The sequence below is a fragment of the Salvelinus sp. IW2-2015 genome, linkage group LG12 (assembly GCF_002910315.2).
Source record: "Salvelinus sp. IW2-2015 linkage group LG12, ASM291031v2, whole genome shotgun sequence".
Taxonomy (NCBI): domain Eukaryota; kingdom Metazoa; phylum Chordata; class Actinopteri; order Salmoniformes; family Salmonidae; genus Salvelinus; species Salvelinus sp. IW2-2015.
The window spans coordinates 11,323,306-11,340,772 of record NC_036852.1 but is presented as its reverse complement, the minus strand read 5'-3'; the positions used below and the strand labels follow the sequence as shown (position 1 = coordinate 11,340,772).

General features: G+C 44.5%; 1 protein-coding gene across 2 annotated transcripts in view; it reads left to right on the top strand.

Moving 5' to 3' along the window:
* Positions 1 to 7,370: 7,370 nt before the first annotated feature.
* Positions 7,371 to 17,467, top strand: part of gart (phosphoribosylglycinamide formyltransferase) — a 25,360-nt gene continuing 15,263 nt past the window's right edge. Inside the window, exons 1-11 of one of the 2 annotated variants that reach the window (XM_023997844.2) lie at positions 7,371 to 7,455; positions 9,861 to 10,010; positions 10,163 to 10,258; positions 10,485 to 10,659; positions 10,831 to 10,942; positions 11,538 to 11,606; positions 11,887 to 12,012; positions 12,158 to 12,245; positions 12,368 to 12,453; positions 12,754 to 12,922; positions 15,934 to 16,165. In XM_023997844.2, the coding sequence (XP_023853612.1) occupies positions 9,866 to 10,010; positions 10,163 to 10,258; positions 10,485 to 10,659; positions 10,831 to 10,942; positions 11,538 to 11,606; positions 11,887 to 12,012; positions 12,158 to 12,245; positions 12,368 to 12,453; positions 12,754 to 12,922; positions 15,934 to 16,165 (1,298 nt within the window). In that variant the 5' untranslated portion in view covers positions 7,371 to 7,455; positions 9,861 to 9,865. The remainder of the gene's footprint in view (positions 7,456 to 9,860; positions 10,011 to 10,162; positions 10,259 to 10,484; positions 10,660 to 10,830; positions 10,943 to 11,537; positions 11,607 to 11,886; positions 12,013 to 12,157; positions 12,246 to 12,367; positions 12,454 to 12,753; positions 12,923 to 15,933; positions 16,166 to 17,467) is intronic. The other variant, XM_023997843.2, reaches the window with a different exon arrangement.

Here is a 17,467-nt window from a genome sequence, read left to right as displayed (position 1 = left end):
TATATAAAAACTCCCAGTCATTTCTTGGGTAAAACACCAAGGTTTCGGCATCACTGTGCCTTCTTCAGGGTASTGTCATGAATGCTTGAACGAGGTTATGAAGACAAACGGTGCAATTAGTGTAACCAATGACAATAGTGAGGGGTGTGAATGAATTGAGTGAAACTGTTATATACAGTGCATTTGGAAAGTATTCAGATCCCTTCCCTTTTTCCACATTTTGGTACATTACAGCCTTATTATAAAATGGATTAAATAAAAAAAATCCTCATCAATCTACACAAAATACCCCATAATGACAAAGTGAAAACAGGTTCTTAGAAATGTTTGCAAATGTATTCAAAATTAAAAACATAACTTATTTGCATAAGTATTCAGACCCTTTGCTATGAGACTCGAAATTGCATCCTGTTTCCATTGATCATCCTGGAGATGTTTCTACAACTTGATTGGGGTCCACCTGTGGAAAATTMAATTGATTGGACATGATTTGGAAAGGCACACACCTGTCTATATAARGTCCCACAGTTGACAGTGCATGTCAGAGCAAAAACCAAGCCATGAGGTCGAAGGAATTGTCCGGAAAGCTCCAAGACAGGATTGTGTCGTGGCACAGATCTGGGGAAAGGTACCAAAGAAATTCTGCAGCATTGATGGTCCCCAAGAAGAAGTTTGGAACCAGCAAGACCTAGAGCTGGCCGCCCGGCCAAACAGCAATCGGGGGAAAAGGGCCTTGGTCAGGGAGGTGACCAAGAACCCAATGGTCACTCTGACAGAGTTCCTCTGTGGAGATGGGAGAACCATCTCTGCAGTACTCCACCAATCAGGCCTTTATGGTAGAGTGGCCAGACGGAAGACACTCCTCAGTAAAAGACACATGACAGCCCGCTTGGAGTTTGGCAAAAGGCACCTAAAGGAYTCTCAGACCATGAGAAACAAGATTCTCTTGTCTGATGAATGCAAAGCGTCACATCTGGAGGAAACCTGGCACCATCCCTACGGTGAAGCATGGTGGTGGCAGTATCATGCTGTGAGGATGTTTTTCAGTGGCAGGGACTGGCAGACTTCTTTCCCTCAGATCGAGGGAAAGATGAACAACGCAAAGTACAGAGAGATCCTTGATGAAAATCTGCTCCAGAGCCCTCAAGACCTCAGACTGGGACGAAGGTTCACCTTCCAGCAGGACAATGACCCTAAGTACACAGCCAAGACAATCCAGGAGTGGCTTCGGAACAAGTCTCTGAATGTCATTGAGTGGCGCAGCCAGAGGCCAGACTTGAACCCGATCAATCATCTCTGGAGAGACCGATATTTATCTTTAATACATTTGCAAAAATTTCTAAAAACCTTTTTTTGCTTTGTCATTATGGGGTATTATGTATAGATTGATGAGGGGAAAAAAATATTTCATCCATTTTAGAATAAGGCTGTAACGTAACAAAATGTCGAAAAAGTCAAGCGGGCTGAATACTTTCCRWATGCACTGTATATATTTAATTGTTTCCAAATTCATTACATTTTTGTTACATGTAATATTTTGGTTCAACCATAATGCATAATAAGCATMAAAAAGGGGAACATATTGGGGGTACGCTGATAAACAGTAGAAATTATATATTCATTTAAAAGACTTATTGTTCATAAGAAGGGCCTGAGATCCAAGTCAATTTTCAGACCACTAGGGGTCAATGTTTTTAGACRGGATATCCTAAATTTTTGAGCTGCTACTGGATTGTCAGTATTCTTACACCTGATTGATCTGCGGTGTTCAGCAATGCGTTATTTTACTTGTCTTTTCGTTGGTCCTACGTAGGCTTTCTCACATGAACAGGTGATGAGATAGATTACTCGTTTTCATTTTCTCCGAACACACAGACTGTTGAATTGTTTTTCTTCTTCGGTTTAGTTTTTAGCAATTGAGATATTGAGATTTTCATCATTGCAGCATCAAGGGTTTTGTCCGACGCCTTGATAAGTTCCTTTCCTGAGGATGGCTCACCTCTCACAGTTCTGGTTACTTTAACCTCCCCACGTCTACCTTTGACTCATTCCTCTCTGCCTCCTTCTTTCCACTCCTCTCCTCTTTTGACCTTACCCTCTCACCTTCCCCCCCTACTCACAAGGCAGGCAATACGCTTGACCTCATCTTTACTAGATGCTGTTCTTCCACTAATCTCATTGCAATCCCTCAAGTCTCGACCACTACCTTGTACCTTTTCCTCTCGCTCTCATCCAACACTTCCCACACTGCCCCTACTCGGATGGTATCGCGCCGTCCCAACCTTCGCTCTCTCTCCCCCGCTACTCTCTCCTCTTCCATCCTATCATCTCTTCCCTCTGCTCAAACCTTCTCCAACCTATCTCCTGATTCTGCCTCCTCAACCCTCCTCTCCTCCCTTTCTGCATCCTTTAACTCTCTATGTCCCCTATCCTCCAGGCCGGCTCGGTCCTCCCTCCTGCTCCGTGGCTCGACGACTCATTGCGAGCTCACAGAACAGGGCTCCGGGCAGCCGAGCGGAAATGGAGGAAAACTCGCCTCCCTGCGGACCTGGCATCCTTTCACTCCCTCCTCTCTACTTTCTCCTCTTCTGTCTCTGCTGCTAAAGCCACTTTCTACCACTCTAAATTCCAAGCATCTGCCTCTAACCCTAGGAAGCTCTTTGCCACTTTCTCCTCCTCCTGAATCCTCCTCCCCCTCCCCCCCTCTGCGGATGACTTCGTCAACCATTTTGAGAAGAAGGTCGACGACATCCGATCCTCGTTTGCTAAGTCAAACGACACGCTGGTTCTGCTCACACTGCCCTACCCTGTGCTTTGACCTCTTCTCCCCTCTCTCTCCAGATGAAATCTCGCGTCTTGTGACGGCCGGCCGCCCACAACCTGCCGCTTGACCCTATCCCTCCTCTCTTCTCCAGACCATTTCCGGAGACCTTCTCCTTACCTCACCTCGCTCATCAACTCATCCTTGACCGCTGGCTACGTCCCTTCCATCTTCAAGAGAGCGAGAGTTGCCCCTTCTGAAAAAACCTACACTCGATCCCTCCGATGTCAACAACTACAGACCAGTATCCCTTCTTTCTTTTCTCTCCAAAACTCTTGAACGTGCCGTCCTTGGCCAGCTCTCCTGCTATCTCTCTCAGAATGACCTTCTTGATCCAAATCAGTCAGGTTTCAAGACTAGTCATTCAACTGAGACTGCTCCTTCTCTGTGTCACGGAGGCGCTCCGCACTGCTAAAGCTAACTCTCTCTCCTCTGCTCTCATCCTTCTAGACCTATCGGCTGCCTTTGATACTGTGAACCATCAGATCCTCCTCTCCACCTCTCCGAGTTGGGCATCTCCGGCGCGGCCACGCTTGGATTGCGTCCTACCTGACAGGTCGCTCCTACCAGGTGGCGTGGCGAGAATCTGTCTCCGCACCACGTGCTCTCACCACTGGTGTCCCCCAGGGCTCTGTTCTAGGCCCTCTCCTATTCTCGCTATATACACCAAGTCACTTGGCTCTGTCATATCCTCACATGGTCTCTCCTATCATTGCTATGCAGACGACACACAATTAATCTTCTCCTTTCCCCCTTCTGATAACCGGTGGCGAATCGCATCTCTGCATGTCTGGCAGACATATCAGTGTGGATGACGGATCACCACCTCAAGCTGAACCTCGGCAAGACGGAGCTGCTCTTCCTCCGGGGAAGGCGCCCGTTCCATGATCTCGCCATCACGGTTGACAACTCCATTGTGTCCTCCTCCAGAGTGCTAAGAACCTTGGCGTGATCCTGGACAACACCCTGTCGTTCTCAACTAACATCAAGGCGGTGACCCGGTCTGTAGGTTCATGCTCTACAACATTCGCAGAGTACGACCCTGCCTCACACAGGAAGCGGCGCAGGTCCTAACCAGGCACTTGTCATCTCCCGTCTGGATTACTGCAACTCGCTGTTGGCTGGGCTCCCTGCCTGTGCCATTAAACCCCTACAACTCATCCAGAACGCCGCAGCCGTCTGGTGTTCAACCTTCCCAAGTTCTCTCACGTCACTCCGCTCTCTCCACTGGCTTCCAGTTGAAGCTCGCATCCGCTACAAGACCATGGTGCTTGCCTACGGAGCTGTGAGGGGAACGGCACCTCCGTACCTTCAGGCTCTGATCAGGCCCTACACCCAAACAAGGGCACTGCGTTCATCCACCTCTGGCCTGCTCGCCTCCTACTCTGAGGAAGTACAGTTCCCGCTCAGCCCAGTCAAAACTGTTCGCTGCTCTGGCACCCCAATGGTGGAACAAACTCCCTCACGACGCCAGGTCAGCGGAGTCAATCACCACCTTCCGGAGACCCTGAAACCTCACCTCTTTAAGGAATACCTAGGATAGGATAAAGTAATCCTTCTAACCCCCCCCCCTTAAACGAGTTAGATGCACTATTGTAAAGTGGTTGTTCCACTGGATATCATAAGGTGAATGCACCAATTTGTAAGTCGCTCTGGATAAGAGCGTCTGCTAAATGACTTAAATGTAATGTAAATGTAAATGTCCTTGTAGCCTCTCATTTTGAATTTATCTGTCATTTTCTTAGCATTGCTGTCAAAATCTGACTGGTGGCCACAGATTAATTTAACCCTGCGTAGCTGGCTATATGGTAGAACATTCTTGAGGGGAAGGGGATGCATACTATCCGCACGCAGCAGGGTATTGCGGTCTGTGGGCTTTGTGTATAACTCTGTGTGTAATGCATCATTCTCTTTGATCCATAAATCCAGGTASTTTATTTTTCTCTCATCAGTCTGCATGGTGAATTTGAGGTATTCAGAGCTCTTGTTTAGCGGAGTTTGGAATTMATTTAGTTCCTGCTGACTTCCTTCCCAGAGCACAAAGACATCATCTTTGTATCTCTTCCATAGGAGTRTTTTAGAAAGTAKGGGGTGTGTCTCTGTTTTGTAAATGAGTGCTTCCTCAATTTGTCCCACATACAGGTTTGCATAGTTGGGGGGGAAAGTGGAAGCCCATGGCTACACCCCAAATTTGAAGGAAAAGTCTGACACAAAGACAAAGTAGTTTTTGGATAATACCAATTCAGTGAGTTGCAAGATGCAATCATTGGATGGAGCAGGGGTAGGGTCTCTCTGCTGAAGAAAGTGTTGCAGCACCTGCAAGCCTCCAGTGTGTGGAATATTAGTGTACAAGCTCTCCACATCAAAAGTGGCCAGCAGGGTGCCCTCTGGTATCCTTAAGTCCTCTATCAATGAGATCATGTGACTAGTCTCTTGTATTTGACTTAAGTAGTAAGGTAGATTCTCAACCATCGGTTTAATGTGGTGTTCCACAAACTTAGAAATGTTGGACGTCACAGAGTCAAATGAAGCTACAATGGGTCTACCTGGGGGAGGAGATCATTTTTTGTGTAATTTAGCGACTGTATRAAAAGTTGGTATCTTAGGAAATTTTCACACAGAAATTCACATTCTTTTTTGGTGATTTGTCCTGATTCCAAACAGCTTTCCACTGTGGATGTGATATTATGCTGGATGTCTAGGGTAGGGTCATAATTCAGTTTATGATAGAAGTCACCTTTAAATAGTTGTTGGTGACATTCATTCACATAGAGGAGGATTTGTATACAAAACAAATGTGACTGTCTCGTTTTTTAATGATAATCAAAGGATCTGATTGTAAAGTCCTTAAGAGCCATTCTCTCATCTCTACTCAGGTTATCATAGGATTTGTGTTTCTGTTTGTCTTTCAGTAGGTCACTTACATCATTTTCAACAATCCTGCAGGTTTCCATGGATGCACATGCCTGTGGGGGAGGTACGAATTAACTTTTTGCTCTAAATGTGGTTCTCTCAGAGCTTACAGTTTATTTTCCWTTAGTCAGCACCTCTACACAAAATAATTGTCTCAGGGTGTGCGCCTGCTCATGCGTTTTATTCAACTCCCTTTTATTGATTCAACTCCCACCGAAAGGTAGCTGGATCAATTCCCCGAGCTGACAAGGTAAAAATCTGTCGTTCTGCCCCCGAACAAGGTAGTTAACACACTTTTACCCGGTAGGCCGTCATTGTAAATAAGAATTTGTTTTGCCTAGTTAAAAAAAAAAAAAACTAAACTCTGGAACTCGAAGACAGTTCCACTGCATTTTTTTCATCGTTACCCTCTAATCAGGGACTGATTTAGACCTCGGACACCAGGTGGATGCAATTAATTATCAAGTAGAACAGAAAACTAGCAGGCTCCGGACCTCATAGGGTAAGAGCCAATTGATGCTTGATCCAGAAATACGGAACCTCCGTTGGCGCAGAGACCAAAGTGAGCTCCATACCACATCGCTGTGCGCCTCAAAAATGTTGTAAAAGGATTAATAGGCGCTGCATGGTCAATCCGACATCGGCATTGGCCGTGCTGAAGCATTTACGGTGATATGGCCTCTGCAGAAGTAGGGGCATTCATACTTCTTGCTTTGCGGCACAGCTCAGAGCTGTTGTCAAGGAAGTGAGTGTGTTTTATACAGGACCTACCGTCAATCAATCATGTCAATGCAGCGCTATATGGAGCCATCCGCATTATTAACACATTTGAGAGGGACACTGCCATCTGGTAATTAGCTCAATGTGGCCTCTGCATTCCTCCAGACGTTCGCCAATTACTTCGCACCATCCATATGGCGCCTCTGACCACATTTTTGATCTAAATGCTGAGGGGTCCATATAGCTCTGCATTGGCATGATTGGCTGACAGTAGAGGGTGGGAGGTCCTAAATAAACAAAAATGTACTTCCTTCACAACTTCCTTCACAACAGCTCTGTGCTGCTCCACAAAGAGCAAGATGTATGAATACCCTGACTTCTGCATAGGCCATATCGTCGAAAATGCTGCACGGCCAATGCAGGATTCAGATTGACCATGCAGCGCCTTTAAGAGTTGAATACCCCTGCTCTACATGCTTAAAATATAGAGATGACATAAAAACTACAACTCCCATGATTCTCTGAATGAAAAAACGACTAGAGGCTAAGGAAGTTAACACATGTTTACAGAAACAAAACTTGATATGCACATTATAAACTTTATCTAAATACCTTTTACTAGACACTGCCTACATAAATGGCTTATATAAGTTACATCTATCTATTATTTGACCCGCGTTTAAAAGCTAAACAAACACAGTTATGTATCATATTGGGTCCACGTGGTTTGAGAATTGATATGTTGCGTTCAAGTGCTAGTTGCAACTGGAAAAGTCCGACTTGTTAACTGGTTGAATGCGGCGCGTGTATAACCAGAACCAGTTAAAAGTCGAAAATGTACGAGTTTGCTAGTTTCGACTAGCAATTTAATGCTGCAATAMTCCGCGTGCTTACTGCCCGCGAGCACACAGGGTAGTCTCCCCTAGCTGTGGGCAAGGAAAGTACATCTGGACGTGGGCTCTGTCATCAAAAATACTACCTCGCCACTACACAAGATACATGTGAGTTTGGCTTTAATAGACTTAATCTAAGTTGTTTTATGAGAACTTGCAGTGTTGCGCGTGTGGTCTCGGAGTTTTACCATCGTGCTGCTAATTACAATTTGGAATCAACTGGGGAAGTTGGCTACAGTACCTAGGTAAAACTACAAGAACACGACTCATTGCGAAAGAGGGTGATTTTTGTTAGTATTTTTGCATGTGGCTGCAAATCTATAGATACGTCAATGAAATTATCAAACGATAGTGTGGCGAAACTACAGCTTTTGAGTTAACTGGCTACAATTTTAGCTAGCTACTGTAGCTGTCTAACTATGTMGTTTAACGTTGCCTGTGGAGCCATTCCACCCACATGTTAAATTGTAGCCAGTGGGCTCATTCTGCCATCACTGGTCAACAAACTTTGTAAAAATAGTTCCTTTTAGTACTGATTGCATCAATTGTGCTGATTATTTTTTTATTAGGAAAAAAAGCGATGAGCTGCGGACAATCATTTTATACATTTTAGTAAATTTATATTTTCAAAAGTTCTCAAACCTCTAAATTAATAGTCCCATTGCCTCGTGAGTCACATGAGTGAGTGTTTCCAATCAAAGSGAGCTAGTCGACTAATTGGRAACCACGCGCATCGTGCTACTCACATTATCTATGTAAAAGCTCATATTTGATAGTCTACTGATGTAATTTAGTTGKACATACTCCTCAGGAATTGTATCAGTAGGCGTATAGGCCATTCCAGGGGTCATGGCTAAAAGGGATCCAGCTTTTTGTCAAATTTAACGTAAAAAGGTGTTTATTTATTTCATTTAAGCTAACCCTTTTCCTAACCTTAACACCTATTTATCCTAACCTGCTAAGTTAATTATCCTAGCCTGCTGCTTAAGTTCTCCTAACCTGCCATGAAAAGTAAATTCTGACGTTAATTTGGCAACTGATCCCTTCTAGCCATGACGTTCCAGAGGCATGTTCAGCAGGATTGAACGTTCAGATAGACTATTTCTATGTAGATCAAACAGCCACATTTCTATCTGCAACGTAACGTTTKGCAACTGAACATTGCCAGGTAAAATGGGAGATTGGACTGGTTTAAACTCTGAGCCCCTGGTTTGTTTGTTTGTTGGGAGGGGGAGTATTGATTGGGGCAAAGGCATGCCCACCACTTATTCGACCCAAATACTGGCCATCTACAACAGGGATAGCAAACTTAGATGTGGGTGGGGGCCACTAAAAACTCACTGATGGGCACAGTTGTTCAACGGTCTGCATACCCCCACCCGAGTGTCTCCCCTGTTGACAGCGGAGAGAAATGGTTGCAGATTTGTTTTTACATGATATCTGAGTGAGACTGACTAACAAAATCAATGGGGGCCCACTGGCCGTTAATTCGGCAGTTTAGCGGCCTTCTAATTCAGCAACCCCCCCCTCCCCAAAATGTTGCTGACATGGTCTAATTGACTATCAATAACTGATGTAAGAAGAAGAACAAGAAAAAGCTGCTGATCCATAACCAAATGTGGATATTGCACCTTGTCTATTGTAACTCGTAAGTTGAGACCCCGACATAGTTCCCCATTTTGGAAATTGATCTGAGGCTCTTGGGCTGCCCGTTGCCCTTCCCTGATCTACGTCTTTCTGAGGCAAATTTAAACACAAAACAATATTCAAGGGATTGTACATGTTAGTCCCCCCAACCTGTTTCTACTGTCATTAACACACTGATACATGATATGTTGCTTAAAATGTTTGTTTTTTAATGCAAATGACACATCGTTTTTAATGGGTCCCTACACAGAATGGGCTCTTGGACAATGACAACTAATTGGAGACAGATTTTTATGGGTGGCAGTGTCCCTACAAATGTGATGTATGAATAGGTGATTTAAATGCTAGGCTCCAGCAAAAGGTCACCAATCCTTCACAGCAGCCTGGTGATGAGGCCTTGGGTAAGGTCCCATTTGCAGGCTTCCTGCACCATAGGTCAATTTTCACATGCAATTAAATAGCTTCCTTTATGGCTGATAAATTAAAGTCATTTGAGAAGCTGTTTTATTTACTGTCGCTGTTAGTGCCCAGTGACTAACCTGGGTTGAATTCAGAAGGGTGCAATGTTCTGAAGGTTGCAGATAGAAATGTNAAGCTGTTTTATTTACTGTCGCTGTTAGTGCCCAGTGACTAACCTGGGTTGAATTCAGAAGGGTGCAATGTTCTGAAGGTTGCAGATAGAAATGTATTGAATAGAGCTGACAAGTTTCTTTATTCTACATGACAGAGACGTATGTCTGTTCTACAGAATTAATTTTTATATGAAAGTTCCATGATGTCTTAATGAGCACCATCCTTGTTCGATGATGTGATTTGATCATGTGTGCATGTTTTGTGATTGGTTCTTTCATCTACCTGTCATTCAGTTGCCATGGCAGAGCGGGTGCTGGTGATTGGCAGTGGTGGGCGGGAACACGCCCTGGCATGGAAGCTGGCACAGTCACCACACATCCAGGAGGTCCTGGTTGCACCGGGGAATGCTGGCACCGCCAACTGTGGAAAGATCTCCAACTCTGGTGAGAAGGACACGCATAACTGTTTCGCATATCATGATCTGTCTGGGGTCTTTTATGATCACCTGACATGACTAGGAATTGTATGATCTAGTAAAACTCTTAGCCACTCCGTTGCATCTGAAATTTGTGTGTGTCTCCCCCCTTCTGCATAGAGGTGTCTGTGAGTAACCACTCTATCCTGGCTCAGTTCTGTAAGGAGCATAGTGTGGGGCTGGTGTTGGTAGGGCCCGAGGTGCCTCTGGCAGCAGGTGAGTGGAACACATACTTATCTTCCCCATCTCATATTCAGCCATCTGAAACAGTACAGGTACAAAGGAATTGCCACGATTGCAGTCATTGTAAATAAGAATTTGTTCTTAATTGACTCATTTAAATGTATAATTATTATCAATGCACTATAAATATAATGCTTTTCCTTTCCCCCCATTCTCTGGTCCCTCTCTCCCTCGTTCCAATCCCATCTGCACCCCCCAGGCATGGTAGATGACCTGCAAGCGGTGGGGGTCCAGTGTTTCGGCCCTTCGGCGAAGGCTGCCCAGCTGGAGGCCAGTAAGAGTTTCTCCAAGGCCTTTATGGACCGTCACGGCATCCCCACAGCCAACTGGTGCTCCTTCACCGACCCCCAGGAGGCCTGCAGCTACATCCGCACGTCAGTACCGGGGTGGGGGTGAAGTTGTTGGAGAGATGGGGTCATGTTCATGGAAAACAGTGTTTCTAATTGGACAAGTCCATGTAGTCTGTCATGATGAATTTGTACCCCATCTCCTGAACTGAAATATAATTGACCCTGGCTCTGTGGCTCTCTAACCTTTAACCCCAGGGCCAGTTTTCCTGCTCTGGTGGTGAAGGCCAGTGGCCTGGCTGCAGGGAAGGGTGTCATTGTGGCCAAGGACCAGGAGGAGGCCTGCCAGGCTGTGCTGGACATAATGAAGGTATAGTTTCAAAGTGACCCAAAGTTAGTTTWGCATTTCCCACCCTAATAGTTAAGAATACCACAGTCTATCCTCTCTTGATTGTCACAAATGGTATCTGTGTGTGTGCCTCAGTACAGCAGTTTTCATAAGAATGTCGCTAGGCCTTGATGTTGTTCTTTTGGGGGAGATGGGGTGTCACTTATGCACACTCACTAGACTATTATATACACACTCAATCTCACACACTACATACGCGCACACACATACCGACAACACAAACGCGYGCTCACACACACTTTTACACTCATAATTTGCTGCTGCTACTCTGTTCTTTATTTTACTCTTACCTATCCTGATGCCTAGTCACTTTAACCTGCCTTCATGTACATATCTACCTGAAATACCTCGTACCTCTGCACATTGATCTRGTACTCCCTTTTTATATAGCTCCATTCTTGTGTACTTTATTTTATTCCTCTTGTGTTACTATTTTATATTTTTAAGCTCTGCATCGTTGGGAAGGGCTGGTAAGCAAGCAGGTCTACACCAGTTGTATTCGGCGCGACTCGACAAATCCAGCTCCCAATTTAAACAAGGTTTGTGTGTGTTGCAGGACAAAACGTTTGGCTCTGCCGGGGAGACTGTGGTGGTGGAGGAACTACTGGAGGGAGAAGAAGTGTCTGTGAGTGTCCGGTCCTCTTTCTTTTACTTGTGAAATACCCACGTTTACATGCACAGTGGGCAACATTTTCGTCGAGCAAAAAAGCAAAGATCTATGCAAAGAATACATTGGCTAATGTGCTTTCCATGTCTATTTAAAATGTTATGGTTTTGCTCACTGCCATTTGCTTGTGCAAAATGTCGGCCTGTATGTACCCGGACGACAATTCAATATGCGGTTCCATTATTGGCATTTACTAACTACTTGCTCTTTCTCTGTCTCGCTCTCCTTCCCTGTGTAGTGTCTGTGTTTCAGTGATGGCTGCAGTGTGTCCCCCATGCCCCCGGCCCAGGACCACAAACGCCTGCGGGACGGGGACCTGGGCCCCAACACGGGCGGCATGGGGGCCTACTGCCCCACCCCCCAGGTACTCACACACACACTTGACAACCACCGACCATTGTCTCACATTGCTCAGAATGTGTAGGACTCTCTCTCTCTGTGCACAACATGCTATTATCTGTCCATCTGTTTGTCCTCTGTCTGTCAATCACACATCCATTTGTGTCCAGGTGTCTCAGGAGCTTTTGCAGCAGATCAGAGAGACTGTCCTCCAGAAGACTGTGGATGGCATGAAGGAGGAGGGAACCCCCTATGTGGGTGAGTAATGAACTGCAGGCAGCACACTGGTTATTGAGTGGAAATGAAAGGGGTGCAAAATCGTGTCCCTCTTTCTCTCTTTTATTTGTCTCGCTCGTTTACATGTTGTCATCCTCTATCAGGTGTGCTGTATGCTGGGCTGATGTTGACCAAGCAGGGGCCGAAGGTCCTGGAGTTCAACTGTCGCTTCGGCGACCCAGAGTGTCAGGTTGGTCAACTGTGTGTGTGTGTGTGAGCATGTGTTATTGGTATATGTCACTGCTCTATGTTATCATCATGGAGCTGATAAGTCAAGTTTTGCACTTGTATTCCACTAATGGGCAAGRTTAAGATAAATGGAGTATGAACTGGTCCTTAATCTGTGCCTATTAGGACAATTCCGATCGTGCCTGAATCATTTTCAGTTGGGCAAACCGTAGCTAAACATTTTGTAGTGGGAAAATGGGAATTCCAGTATTACATCCCCATTTCACTCTGAATCAAAATATTTTCTTCCCTACTGTTCCAGGTGTTGATGCCCTTGCTGAAGAGTGACCTGTATGAGGTGCTCCAGAGCACCCTGGAGGGGAAGTTAGCATCCAGTGCACCTGAGTGGCACCAGGACAGCTYTGCAGTTACCGTGGTCATGGCCAGCCCTGGCTACCCCGGCTCCTATACGAAAGGTGTCGCAATCACAGGTAGGTACGCTTCTGTCGATCGCTACTTGACTGGGGTGTATTCATTAGTCACACTGTTGCAAAGTGTTTTGCACCGGAAATAAGTTTCCATTGGACAAATTCCTCCACGTTTCATTCCGTTTGCCTCTTCTTTTGTATGGTTCCCCTTTGATCCTAGTGAATATTCGCGTTTGGAACAGTTTTGCTGTCAGTCGAAACCGATGCTGAACAACCGACCTATCAACTAATTACATAACATTAATCTGGTTTCTTTCCAACCTTTTTAACGTGAGTGAAGTACATGTAGGATAAAAAAAATGTTACGACAGGCCTGATGGAAATGGCACATTTGTCAGTGAACTTTACAAATGTTGGCAAAACTAAATGCGCTACACAAGGTGGGATATTTTTCAACAGTGAAGAGGCGACTCTGGGTTGCTGGCCTTCTAGGCAGAGTTGCAACGAAAAACCCATATCTCAGACTGGCCAATAAAAAGAAAAGATTAAGATGGGCAACAGAACACAGACACTGGACAGGAACTCTGCCTAGAAAGCCAGCATCCCGGAGTCACCTCTTCACTGTTGATGTTCAGACTGGTGTTTTGCGGGTACTATTTAATGAAGCTGCCAGTTGAGGACTTGTGAGGCATCGTTTCTCAAACTGTACACTAATGTACTTGTCCTCTTGCTCAGTTGTGCACCGGGGCCTCCCACTCCTCTTTCTATTCTGGTTAGAGCCAGTTTGCGCTGTTCTATGAAGGGAGTAGTACACAGTGTTGTACAAGATCTTCTGTTTCTTGGCAATTTCTCGCATGGAATAGCCTCCATTTCTCCAGAATAGAATAGACCAGAATAGACTGACGAGTTTCAGAAGAAAGGTCTTTGTTTCTGGCCATTTTGAGCCTGTAATCAAACCCACAAATTCTGATGCTCCAGATACTCAACTAGTCTAAAGAAGGACAGTTTTATTGCTTCTTTAATAAGCACAACAGTTTTCGGCTGTGCTAACATAATTGCAAAAGGGTTTTCTAATGATCAATTAACCTTTTTAAAATGATAAACTTGGATTAGCTAACACAACGTGCCATTGGAACACAGGATCAATGGTTGCTGATAATGGGCCTATATAGATATTCCATTAAAAAATCTGCCGTTTCCAGCTACAATAGTCATTTACAACATTAACAATGTCTATACTGTATTTCTGATCAATTTGATGTTACTTTCATGGACAACAAATGTGCTTTTCTTTCAAAAACAAGGACATTTCTAAGTGACCACAAACTTTTGAATGGTTGTGTACCTATGGACGAGTGATGTCAGWGCTGAACGGACTACGATACAGTAGAATAGTATAGAATACAGTATATACATATGAGATGAGTAATGCCAGATATGTAAACATTAAAGTGACTAGTGTTCCATTCCTTAAAGTGGACAGAGATTTCTAGTCTATGCCTATAGGCAGCAGCCTCTAATGTGCTAGTGCTGGCTAACAGTCTGATGGCCTTGAGATAGAAGTTGTTTTTTTAGGGTCTCGGTCCCAGCTTTGATGCACCTGTACTGACCTCGCCTTCTGGATGATAGCGGGGTGAACAGGCAGTGGCTCGGGTGGTTGATGTCCACGCTGATCTTTTGGGCCTTCCTGTGACATCGGGTGGTGTAGGTGTCCTGGTACTGTAACGTTATACGACTCCTTGCCGTTCTTCGAGCTATAACGCGTTAGTTGCTTACTGGACCCAGGCAATCTGTGTGAAATGTTAACTAGCTAACAAACTACTATCTGTGAACTAATGTTTTCCCTATACACTATGTGGTTAATGAGAGAATTACAGTAGGTGAAAATGAGGCGTTGCTTGTTAAACAAGTGTAGCTGGAGCCGAGCCTGGCTTAAGCTGGATGCCACTATCGAGGGGAGAGAAACACCACACACTTTCCCTCTTTCTCATTTTTTCAATACAGTGGTATAAAGGGGTATGCCAGGTGTACTCTCTGCCTGAAAGAGATCAATAATGCCAACAAAGGGTATCATGCTCTGCTGGCACATTGTAGAACACATGTTTACAGTCAGTGTACAATGTAAGAATGTGCAGTGTAGSCCAAAGATATTGCTTTTGTGTTGAACTTTACAGTAACACTTGTGTGTGAGAGGGGGATTATTTAATTCTTTACTCKGTGAATGATGTTTTTGCCCACATGTAGCCTTGTGCACTTGATCAATGTCTATAATGGAGAAAARGGAACTCAGTCCGACTTTAAATTTGCTCTTGAAAGTTGTAGTAGAATGCATAAGGTGCAATTTGTAAATTGGGTAGTGCATCATCAGTTCCTCTTGTCATGTGAGTCATTGTATACCTTAGAGCTATTTATAACTTGTCAGAAATGTCCAATGTTTTTTAGCCCAGATATCTTGTCATGCTGGAAGGGTGGCCCTGAGTGGAAAAGTTGGAATAAGTGATGAACTTCACAGGGTGGTGAAAGTGCACAGTGATAAGCATGATTCTCCTTTCCAATAAATATTATATTATTCTGGTGACATAATTGATCCATGGCTGCTGTTTGACAAATCAAAATACAGTTTTTTTTAGTCCATAATAATCTCATGTAGGTTATACCAGCACTGTACCAGCACTGTATCTGAACCGTTCTATATAGAGCGCACGTGCCAAGACCAGAGTGTGCCCATTCGTGATATACACATTTATTGTGACACAACCATCAATTGAGTTGAAAATGCAATGGAAACCCATAACTTTTATTTGGTACTTGGGAATTTAACCCCAGAAGTTACTTTTATGTGCGCTATGTCATTATGMACAGCCTTTTATGGAAATGTATCTGGTGGGAAAATGCACGTTTTTTTAAATGCGGATTTTAGAATATTTGCATAAAAATGATTTAAAGCAGGGGGGAGATTAGGGACTCTTATCTCCTGCTTTCTCCCCCCCCTTCTCTCTCTACCTCTCATCCACACTCCCTCTCTCTTCCTCCATATCTTTCTAATTCCCTCATCGCTCTCTTCTCTCTCTCAGGTCTGTCTCAGGTGGAGGAGACGGGGGTGCAGGTGTTCCACGCCGGCACGTCACTGAAGGAAGGGGGTGTTGTCTCCAGCGGGGGGCGTGTCCTCACTGTCACCGCTGTTAGGTCGTCCCTGGAGATGGCCCTGCACGCAGCCAATCGGGGTGTGGCCGCTGTGGGGTTCCCGGGAGCCGTGTACCGACGTGACATCGGTCACCGAGCCATCGCCCACCTCACCCAGCACAGGTGTGTGTGAGAGGACAGGGTGGACACGCACTGAACACACAAACACCCCTCGTTTATTTCACTGTAATAGTTTGACCATCTTAATGTTAGAACCCTACATTTTGTTTRAGTACATATTGACAGGAGGGAGTATTGKCTAAYCCTAGACAAAGTCTACCTCTGTCTGTCTGATGTTTACAGTTGAAGTYGGAAGTTTACATACACTTAGGTTAGAGTCATTAAAACTCATTTTTCAACCACTCCACAAATTTCTTGTTAAGAAAYTGTAGTTTTGGCTAGTCGGTTAGGACATAAGTAATTTTTCCAACAATTGTTTACACAGATTATTTAATTTATAATTCACTATCACAATTCCAGTGGGTCAGAAGTTTAAAAGATCGTAGCTTTTAGGGAGAAATGTCCCTCTGTGCTGATGAAAACAAAAATAGGACTGTTTGCCATAATGACCATCGTTACTGTTTTGGAGGAAAAAAGCGGGAGGCTTGCCAAACCGAAGACACCATTGTTCAACCGTGAAGCACGGGCTGGGTAGCAAGCTCATGTATGTGGGGGGTGCTTTGCTGCAAGAGGGGACTGGTGACTTCACCAAAATAGATGGCATTATGAGGATGGAATATTATGTGGATATGATTGAACAACATCTCAAGACCTCAGTCAGGAAGTTGAAGCTCGGTCGCAATGGGTCTTCTTCCAATGGACAATGACACCAGCACTACTTACAAAGTTTGTGGCAAAATGGCTTTGAGAACAACAAAGTCAAAGGTATTGGAGTGGCTTGTCACAAGCCCTACCTCAATCCTATAGAAATTTGTGGTTGAACTGAAATAAGCCTGTGTCGAGCAAGGAGGCCTACAAAACCTGACTCAGTTACACGCTCTGTCAGGAGGAAAGGGCCAGAATTCACCCAACTTATTGTGGGAAGCTTGTGGAAGGCTACCTGAAACGTTTGACCCAAGTTAAACAATTTAAAGGCAGTGCTACAAATACTAATTGAGTGCATGTAAACTTCTGACCCACCGGGAATGTGATGAAAGAAATGAAAGCTGAAATAAATCATTCTCTCTACTATTATTCTGATATTTCACATTCTTAAAATAAAGTGTTGATCATAACTGACCAAAGACAGGGAATTTGTACTAGGATAGATGTCAGGAATTGTGAAACTGTTTAATGTATTGGACTAAGGTGTATGTAAACTTCGACTTCAACTGTACATGTAGATTTGGCCTAAACTCTCACCATTCCAGTAGAGATTGTCTAGTCTCATTTCATTCTGTATACTGTTATCGTGTAGAATTTCCA